Raw genomic sequence first — 9657 nt, 5'->3', positions numbered from 1 at the left:
CGATTTAACTGACCATTTTAGAGGAATCTAATTTTACAAGGAACTACAGTTCCAAGACTATACTAGTATTGATTCCATTTTGTGTTTCCCACCACTTTCCATTGAGTTTTCCATGGAATTTTTTATTAGCTAAGCAATTTATTTTTCCCCTGTGGTGTTGCCACTTAATTCCCAAAAACTCGAATTTTTTCTCTGCCGTTACTATTTTTCGTTGTTATCTGGACGGACGTTAATAAATAAGCTCTATATTGCTCACTTTAAATTTATAAACTTGAATGTATACATTTTAAGCGAATTTTTTTAAATTTCTTGTATAAATAATTTCTATTTAATTTCGTTTGTATCAATTAATAGTTTTAACTCTTATTAGGACTTATTAATTAGAATAATACATTATAGTCGTAAGTGTTCATATGTTATTTGTTTAAAATACTTTCATTGTATCAAAAAACATTAATTAATGTATTAACATTAATTTCGTTTGACGTTGTTTTAAAATGTTTACAAATATTGCAATTTGAATAAGGTGTTCATGAAACAAATCTAATAAACTTGTTCACTTGCACAAATGGGAAATATTATCGTTTAAATAAGAATAAAATAATAGATAATATATGTGCAAAATATTTTAATAAATTTTTCAGAGTATAAATTTAAATGTAATAGCTTTGTTCCAGAACTTTTCTGGCTAAAGAGAATTAATGAATTTTCTCTTCGTACTTGTAAAAAGTACGGGAACAGAAAAAACAAAATTTCTCTTTCAATAAATTTGTATTGAAGTTTATTCATACAAATTTCTATTAAAATTAAAATAAAATTGAAAAACTACAATCACACATACTTATTTATCAAAATAAATCAAAAATTTTAAACAGTTTTTGTTTTCAATGTATTTTTATAAACAAATAATTTATTTGACAAATTTTTTTCTATTTGCCAGGAAAAAATGTTCTGGCTAAAACCTGCAAGTTCTGGCAAAGAGAAAACAATTTTTATTTCTCAATTTTGTTCTCTTTTACAATTTCTGGTAAAAACCTGCAAACATGACAAGTAAAGGAACAAAGCTAATGTATACCGACTGACAGATGAATTGGGTAATTTTTCATTTCTTGTTATTCAGTGGTTATAAATTTTAAAAAACAAATTTAAAATTTTCATAAATTTCAATAACATATTGTTGAAAATTTTTAAAACATAGCCGAAAACTTCGCAGCCTTACCTTCGATTTTAAGCCGTCGCCGAACATTATAGTTTTAGCCTCCGCCGTCGTTTATCTTTGTCAGCGCAGGTCTCTGAACACCGCGCGGTCTCTGAACTGAAATCAACTGAACAGAATAGAAGAAGATAAATTTGCAGAACGTGAAAATAAGTTTTGTTTAATCTTAAAGAAAATTCTATTCGTAAGCAGCTACCAGATATTTTAAAGTCACTTCCTTTTATATAGAAATATTTGCAAGAGAAAATGGTAAGTGTTTTTTCGGGTTTTCAAAAGTTGAATGTGTGCTTTTTGGCAGCATCTTGTTTGACTTCCTTTCTCACACACGCTTTTTTTCTGCTTTTTGTGGTGTATTCATTTAGTCTGAGGATATTATTATGCAGTCCACCAATAATGCCAACGAATCGGTAAATAATGTAATAAAGAAATCGGCCACCGATGGCGAAGGAAAGGTAGCAACGGCTGAGGAAATGACTTCTCGTGATTACTACTTTGATTCCTATGCTCATTTTGGTATACACGAGGAGATGTTGAAAGATGAAGTACGAACCATCACATACCGCAATGCCATGTATCACAATAAGCACCTTTTCAGGGGAAAGGTAAGTCTTAAATAGATTGGTGACCAAAGAATATTTCTTGAAAATGAATTTTAACCTTCAAGGTGGTATTGGATGTGGGCTGCGGTACTGGTATTCTGTCGATGTTTGCAGCCAAGGCCGGTGCGTCCACTGTTATTGCAGTGGATTGTTCAAATATTGTCGAATATGCCCGCCAAGTGGTCATTGACAACAATTTGAATGATGTTATTAAAGTGGTTAAGGGTAAAATTGAGGATATAGAGTTGCCAAATGGTATTGAGAAAGTGGACATTATCATCTCGGAGTGGATGGGGTTAGTATAGATATTAATTAATTATACATATTTCAGAAAATAAAAGTAATTATGTGCATATCACTTCAGATACTGTCTGTTTTATGAATCCATGTTGGATACAGTATTGTTCGCTCGTGACAAGTGGCTAAAATCTGATGGTATGATGTTTCCAGATCGCGGCACCCTTTATATCACTGCTATTGAAGATCGCCAGTATAAAGATGAGAAAATCAATTGGTGGGATGATGTTTATGGCTTCGATATGAGTTGTATTCGCAAGGTTGCTGTAACCGAGCCGTTGGTCGATGTAGTCGATCCAAAACAGGTGGTGTCCACGTCGTATCTCATTAAGGAAGTCGATTTGTATACGGTTAAAAAGTCTGACTTGGAATTTGTATCACCGTTTAGTTTGATTATTAAACGCAACGATTTTGTGCAGGCTTTAGTTACATACTTCAATATCGAATTTACAAAGTGCCATAAACGTCTCGGCTTCAGCACTTCGCCTGAGGCCACATACACACATTGGAAACAGACTGTCTTTTATTTGGATGAATACTTGACAGTCAAGAAAGGCGAAGAAATAAAGGGCACATTTAAAATGAAGCCCAACGAGCGCAACAACCGTGATCTTGATTTTAATATAGAGGTGCACTTTAAGGGGGAACACTCGGAAGTGCACGAAAACAACATATACAGAATGCGTTGATATTAGTGATGATGATTGTAAGCTTGATTATATTAAGACTAAAGTTTTATAGATATAAGTTGTTTTATTTGCTACTAAAATTCCCTTAAATATATTCATTTCTGCTATTGTAAAGCAACTCCAAACAGCAGAGAAATACTTCCTAACTTAACAATTCCATGGCCGCTCCGATTGCAAGCAAATAATATTAATATGTAATAAATAATGTGGGAAGTATTTCTATATTTTTTGTAGTGTAAGAAATCCCGTTTATTTTATTGTAAATTATTATTGGTTTGCCAAGGATGAAATAAAATATTAAATTGATGGCCGCAACCAATTTGTATTTAAAAGAAAGATGTTTTTAAATATTTTATAAATTATTAATTATTTTTTGATGTTTTGTTTGTTAAATAAAATGCAATGGGATTTAAGCACAGAATTCAAAATTTCTCATATAGTTTTATTTTCTAGTGATATAAATGATTCTCTTCATGTAATAATTTAGTCGTTTTTATGGGTGTTGGAAAAATATATTTTTAAAATCATGTGTGATCGCTGATATTCCAGTGAATACATATGAGATGTGCGGCATCGGATATCGGTATACAGTGGCGACATCTTAAATAGAACGTTTTACATTGAACATGCTGCATTTTATTTAAAAACGGAATTCATCACTTAAGGTAAAATATTTTTATCAGGTAATGTTCGTCATGTTTTTGTTAAATGATTACAATGTTGGTTTTATTTTCATAAATATTTTTAAAATATTTGAACTTGATTCGACAAATTAAATAGCACACATATATATTTTGCATCAAATTAAGGAAACGGATTTATGATGAAAAATATCTTATTTAAAGAAATTTAAAATTTTTATTCTAAGAATTTGACATCAATATGACGAAGTGCAAGTCGTTGAATTTCTTTTTAAAATAAAATGTAGATGCTAATATAAAACGTGCTATTTGAGACGTACCCACTGTATATTCCGCTATAGCGAATAAGGTGTATACAACACAATAAAATTATGTGCATATTGAAAGATTAATTTTCATATACACGATTACTGATAAAATACCTCCGCACCCATCGTGCCAATATGAGAACGAAGATTTTTTACTTTTAGCAGAACTATTTATATTGTGCATTTTCAATTCAATATTTTTTAATGCCGAATTTGCATTTAAGATTCTATCTAATCTTTTTTTGCCTGTCGCTTTCATTGTGTTCATGACACTACGAAATATTACAACTGCGTACATTTTACAACTCTGTATAATCACTATTATTAGATAACCTTAAAAAAAATTGTTTTCTTTTTTCGGTAAAAGATTAGTTAAAATTGCTGGATTAATTCAGAATTAAAATGCGTTTTTCTCCAAGATTATATGCCCAACACTTGGGCTGGACGTTTAAGAAACATTGGCAAATACAGGGTAAACGTGTACCAAATGATACCGGTGCTGCTACCGAATTAGAAAAACTTGGCATTCAGGTTAAAGATGTCGAAGATGTAATCAAACCCAAAGTGGAAAAACTACGGTAATACATTGATTATTTAACATTATTAAATTATGTTACAATATCTACATTTATAGCTTTGAAATTGTTGGAAATCATCCAGTAGTTTTGCCAGAAGATGAAACCCATCCGGATTGGCATCAGCAGAAATGCCATATGTATGGAAATGCTAACGTTTTACTAGAAGGTTTGCAGCAAGCTCAAGTTCTAACTAAAACAATAGAAGTAAAAGGTTTTCCAAAAACAATCGAAGAATCTATAACAAAAATACAATTACCTAGCAATGTGGATCGTCATGTTCATCAAATGATAATGGCATCACATGTTTTGGATGCGGAACAAGTAAAATTACCAAAAGTCAAATTACCGGATAGACCTGCATTTAATCTACCAAGAGATTATGGAATTTCCCACCAGCGTAGAAAGTAAGTACAAAATATTTCAAACTATGTAATTGAATTCTTCAAGTCATTTAAACACCTTAATAGTCGCAATGATCTTTGCTATAATTGTTTTATCACAAGAGCCTTACGGTGTATCGAACAATTTCAGTTATAACATCAGTGTGAAGAAACAATATCCGTGCCGAGTTAGGAAGTTTATTTTATGGTTTATAGCAAATATTTAAATTATTAAATATGTATTGTTTATTAAATTTATTTCAGTCGTTTGCTGACTAACAAATTGATTACTGAATGCGAAAAATTATCGGGGCGATCTGTCGCCTCACGCCGTCAACTGCTCGATCAAGTTGATTTCAAAGTTACCATTCCCAAAGGTGACGATTTATTGCAATTTGAAGTATCGGCTGAAAAACTGATAACATCTACTCGACCAATTGAACAAATCAAAGTTAAATATGATGGAGAATTACCCGATTTATATCCCATAAAGTACACAATTTCTTTGCCAAAGAAAAATGTATACACAACGGAAACATTTTATCGTGAGACCTTTTTATTAAAAAAAAATGGACAAATAATAATGATTGTTTTTCTTAGCACTTAGCAAAAGGATTAACTTTTCAAATCCGCACACAATTATTACATTTTTCAACAAGGAATTTGTCGGTAATTTGCATGAGGTTGGTGTGACAATAACACAATTTCAGAGTCGAACAATGTTGAAAGCTTTTGCTGTGGCTGCTGCAAGAGCTAAACAGTTATATGGAGTAAGAAGCATTTCTTTGGCAGTCTTTTTTGTGTATAGATTATAGTTTAAAATCGTTTTCTTTTTTCATTTGTAAAGGAATCTGCTTTAGAAAATTTACCAAAACCTATTGTGGTGCAAAGTATTCAGACAGATGGGCGAACTTTTCATTTTGGTATTTTTCAATTAAATACATTGGCTCTGGGCGAAAACGGTGATTTGAAAAATTATTGGTTCCACGAATCGAACATGGACCTGTTTACTGAATGCGGTTACAAGACTGGTCGTCCATATTTGGAAGGATACAATAAAGACGTTTTTCGTTGCTTGAATGCCTTTTATAATAATTCCTAAATAAGTATATGTGTACGTACACAAATAAATTATTAAATTAAAAAATGCCTTTGTATATCCTTCACCAATGTAATAAACCAAAGAACGATAATATCGTTTTTTTTATTATTTTGTTAAAAAAAAAAATAAATAAAAAGGGTTTGAAACATGATGTAATAAGTAAGGTGGGAGCGTTTCGGTAACAAACACAATATTTTTTCTTCATCTGAATTTTCTTATTTGAAAACTTGTTATGAACATTTTAATTCATAATTTTAAATTTGATTTTTTTTTTCTTTGAAAACACAATTTTTTTTAGAATAAAAATAAATAAATTAATTTATTTTGACACAGCCCAAGCTCCTTTTAAATAAACAAATAAAAATCAGCTGCCTTAACGATTTCCCTTACTTAGTGCATATTGACTCAAAAGGCATAGTCTGAAAGAGGTCTAACTAAAAAATAATAAAAAAAAATCTCAATATTTTTTTGTTAAATATGATTTAAATACATAGAAAGGAATTAATACAGAACCTCAGGTTGAAATGGCTAGGGAATAGGTTCCATGGCGAACTGGAGGAAATTGCGGGACTTAACCCTCGCAGTCTACTAGGTTTTGTCAAGGGAATTAGTAACTTCTTTAACTGGGCTTTATAGGGGGACATGGATTTTCTTGTGTTATGGTAGTGTTTTGGCTTCTCTGTTTTTGAATCTTCACTTCTTGAAGGGAATCACAATGGACCTTATGGTCTCCGAGTGGATATACACCGTTTTTACGGTGTATAACCCTTCCAAACCTAACCTAACCTAAGGAATTAATACAAGATTTTAATTGGCAAAAACTAAAGCAACTTCTTAAATAATATTTTCTAAATTAATTTTTAACATAATAATTTATAGCATATCCACATTTATTATAGCAGAAGCACATCTTTGAGTCATGGAAGACTTCTGGAGCATTACTTGATCCTTTGAAATGCTGTTCCATCGGTATTTTATGCAATCAAAGATATTGATCTTGTAGTTTTCTATCTCATTATGTGAACCGATCTCCATGAATAACGTGAATATTTTATGCATCCTTCCTATCATCTATTAACTTTTGTAGTATGTTTTTGGCCATTTTCGAGTTGGAATACTCGATATCTTATAATAATAAACAGTGTAAACAAAAAAAAAAAAAAAAAAAAAAAAATAAATAAACAGACTATTAAAACATTAATCATATTAGTGAACATAAAGAAATAATCTTAAAAATAACCCAAAATGACTGACTGTAGTGCGTGCAAGTCAGCAATTAGGGGAGAGACGGGAATAAGATGGAATGGTGTTTGCTATAAAATATATCATTGTACAAAAAAATGCTCTGGTGTAGACCAATATTCGATCGGAGTTCTAGAATCAAGTAATTTTGTTAGATTTATTTGCGAGGATTGTATGCAATATATAAGAAATGTGGATCTCGTGCTGGGAGAAATACAAGATGGGGTACGAATAAATAAACAAAACCTAAGAGTCAGTAAAGTTATTCCAGACCATGACTGAAGCTCCTCTTTGCCTCCATGTACCTCTGCAATGGTGAGAATTATGAAAGCTATTCACTTGCGTTCTCACAGTAAAGTTTTTCATGTCTGATCCTCTAATATTATGTTCAGACCCGTCGAAATAGTGACCCAATTCAGTTCTCCGATGAAGCTGAACTTAATCTGAATGGATCAAGCATGAACTCTACTGTGAAAAATTTAGTAAGCAACAGTCATAATTCTCAGTATTGCAGAGGTACATGGAGGCATAATGGAGCTTCAGTCATGGTCTGGAATAACTTTTCTGACTTTGAAATTGGACTCATTTGACAAATAACAAAGATTATGGACCGAATTTTGGATAAGAGTATCTTTAAGAGATAAAAACATACCGATTATTATTATAATCATGTCCCGAATTTGGTGTTCTGCAAATCGAATTTTTATTTGAACGTAAAATTCAGAAAAATAAACATATTTAAATGAAAAAGAGTTTAAAATGCCCATAGCATTTATATTAAGTTGCAATTGTATTAAAAACTGCCAAAAATAATTATCTAATTTATTAGATTCAATTTACTTTCGACTAGATTTGTGTACTCGGTTTTAAAACGAGAAAAATTATAGGAACTCAAACGAGAAATTTACTTGGATTCGGTTTGCAGAACAGACAGGAATATTTTCGAGTATTCCAACTCGAAAATGGCCAAAGACACACCACAAATGTTGGCAGATGATTGGTAGGAGGCATAAAATGTTTACGTTATTCATCGAACAACTCAATCTCCTGATCGGAAACCCAATTTTATAATTTTGGACCAATCACATAATGAGATAAAGAAACTACAAGATACAATATCTTTTATTGCATAAAATACCTATGGAATAGCATTTCAAAGGATCAAGTAATGCTTCTGAAGGCTTCCGTGTCTCCCAGATGTGCTCCTGTTATACAAAATATGCATATGCTATAAACTATTATGTTAAAAATTAATTTAAAAATTGTTTATGAAGAAGTTGCTTTAGTTTTTGCCAATTCTAATATTGTATGAATTTCTTTTTGTGTATTTAAATCCTATTTAATAAAAAAAAAAAGAATTGGGAAATTTTTTTATATACAATACTAAAAACAAACAATTATTTCAAAATATCTTTAAAGTGGAAAATTGTATATTGTATAATCGATTCTACATACATAAGTGCAATATCAGTTGCTTTAGTTTCTTTCATACCTATACTTTATATTACTTGTAAAATCATCAAAATTATTAGAATTCGAAAAATATATTTATTTGGCAAAAAATACACCAACACAATATTGCTATTAAGTTTTCTTTTTCATATCAATGACATTGCACAATTGTGTGGTGTCGGTCATAAGCTACAATTAAATCAAATATCCTTTTAACAATTTTTGCTATATAAATAAACTTAAAGGACATGTTTTGGCATAACATCAGATAATATTGAATAATAATCAAGGCGACTAAACCTTATGTCAGTCGGTGCGTTATGACAGCGCTATTTAGTAACATAAAATATTCAGACAATAAAATTTTTCACATTTTGATCCTTCCGCCTTATAACGAGTGACTTTCAGTATCAAATCTGTCAAAATAAAATAAAAGGTTCCAGCTCATACACAAACTTCAAAATCCACTACAATACCTCGGGAAAATTGCAAACAAGATTTCTTATTATTGTATTGAATCTTATTCATTTTGTGTGTATATTATATCCTCTGATCGGAGCTGAAGGAATTAGGCTCGGAAATTGCGTTGTATATAGTAGCGATCTTAGATTCATTCGACCTGTACAATATTTTGAAAAAGTAACAATGTAGAATATTATAAACGCTCATCCTTAGAATATTTTTATATCTGCTGATACGTATCGAGATTTCTGAAGTATCTTGTAAAATATAAAAAACATTTTTCTATATATTAGAATAGAGTATATTCTAATGTATTTTAGAACTTCGTCATAATGGTTTTCTAGAAAGTAGATTAGATTTAAGTATTCACAGTACTTAATTTTGACAACTGGAAGTAATAGGAAGTTTTATATCCTAAAAGGAAAAACGTTTCCATAAATTTGACTTAATGTTTTAGATTTTCTTATCGATGATCGTTTAAAATAAAAAAAAAACAAATAATAAAAAAAAACAAATAATACAAAAAAACAGAAATAAAAAGGACTATAAGCCTAAGTGAAAACATTCGTTACACCATCAGTTGAGTGTGACTCGTGTGCTGAATTCCTATTGGGAACGCGGATGTGAAAGCGTCTGTCGAAGTGAGGTTTCACAACGCAATAGTCTACATTAAGATGCAAGGAAATGTTTA

At 30.7% G+C, this 9657-nt stretch overlaps 2 protein-coding genes across 2 annotated transcripts; both read left to right on the top strand.

The window, feature by feature from the left end:
• The first annotated feature begins 1255 nt into the window (after nt 1–1255).
• Nucleotides 1256–3040, top strand: LOC119601039 (protein arginine N-methyltransferase 1). Its single transcript, XM_037951724.1, has 4 exons — nt 1256–1465; nt 1579–1818; nt 1881–2110; nt 2180–3040. The coding sequence occupies exons 1-4, from the start codon at nt 1463–1465 to the stop codon at nt 2799–2801; spliced, it is 1095 nt and encodes a 364-aa protein (XP_037807652.1). The 5' UTR covers nt 1256–1462; the 3' UTR covers nt 2802–3040.
• Nucleotides 3041–4037: 997 nt separating this feature from the next.
• On the top strand, nt 4038–5901 carry LOC119601041 (39S ribosomal protein L37, mitochondrial). Its single transcript, XM_037951727.1, has 5 exons — nt 4038–4328; nt 4385–4732; nt 4973–5253; nt 5309–5478; nt 5556–5901. The coding sequence occupies exons 1-5, from the start codon at nt 4153–4155 to the stop codon at nt 5808–5810; spliced, it is 1230 nt and encodes a 409-aa protein (XP_037807655.1). The 5' UTR covers nt 4038–4152; the 3' UTR covers nt 5811–5901.
• The last annotated feature ends 3756 nt before the right edge of the window (nt 5902–9657 follow it).

The sequence above is a fragment of the Lucilia sericata genome, unplaced genomic scaffold, assembly GCF_015586225.1.
Source record: "Lucilia sericata isolate MDLA Ls3-8-SP2 unplaced genomic scaffold, ASM1558622v1 Contig000138F_arrow, whole genome shotgun sequence".
Classification (NCBI taxonomy): Eukaryota; Metazoa; Arthropoda; class Insecta; order Diptera; family Calliphoridae; genus Lucilia; species Lucilia sericata.
Note: the sequence above shows the minus strand (reverse complement) of the source record. Positions and strands in the feature narration are given on the sequence as shown.

Bases quoted from the DNA above. Each gene is read 5' to 3' on its own strand.
- LOC119601039 (XM_037951724.1), top strand. The intron at 1,819-1,880 runs GTAAGTCTTAAA...TTAACCTTCAAG, and splicing joins AGCACCTTTTCAGGGGAAAG to GTGGTATTGGATGTGGGCTG. The intron at 2,111-2,179 runs GTTAGTATAGAT...ATATCACTTCAG, and splicing joins ATCATCTCGGAGTGGATGGG to ATACTGTCTGTTTTATGAAT.
- LOC119601041 (XM_037951727.1), top strand. From the start codon at position 4,153: ATGCGTTTTTCTCCAAGATTATATGCCCAACACTTGGGCTGGACGTTT. The intron at 5,254-5,308 runs GTGAGACCTTTT...TGTTTTTCTTAG, and splicing joins CACAACGGAAACATTTTATC to CACTTAGCAAAAGGATTAAC. The intron at 5,479-5,555 runs GTAAGAAGCATT...TCATTTGTAAAG, and splicing joins GAGCTAAACAGTTATATGGA to GAATCTGCTTTAGAAAATTT.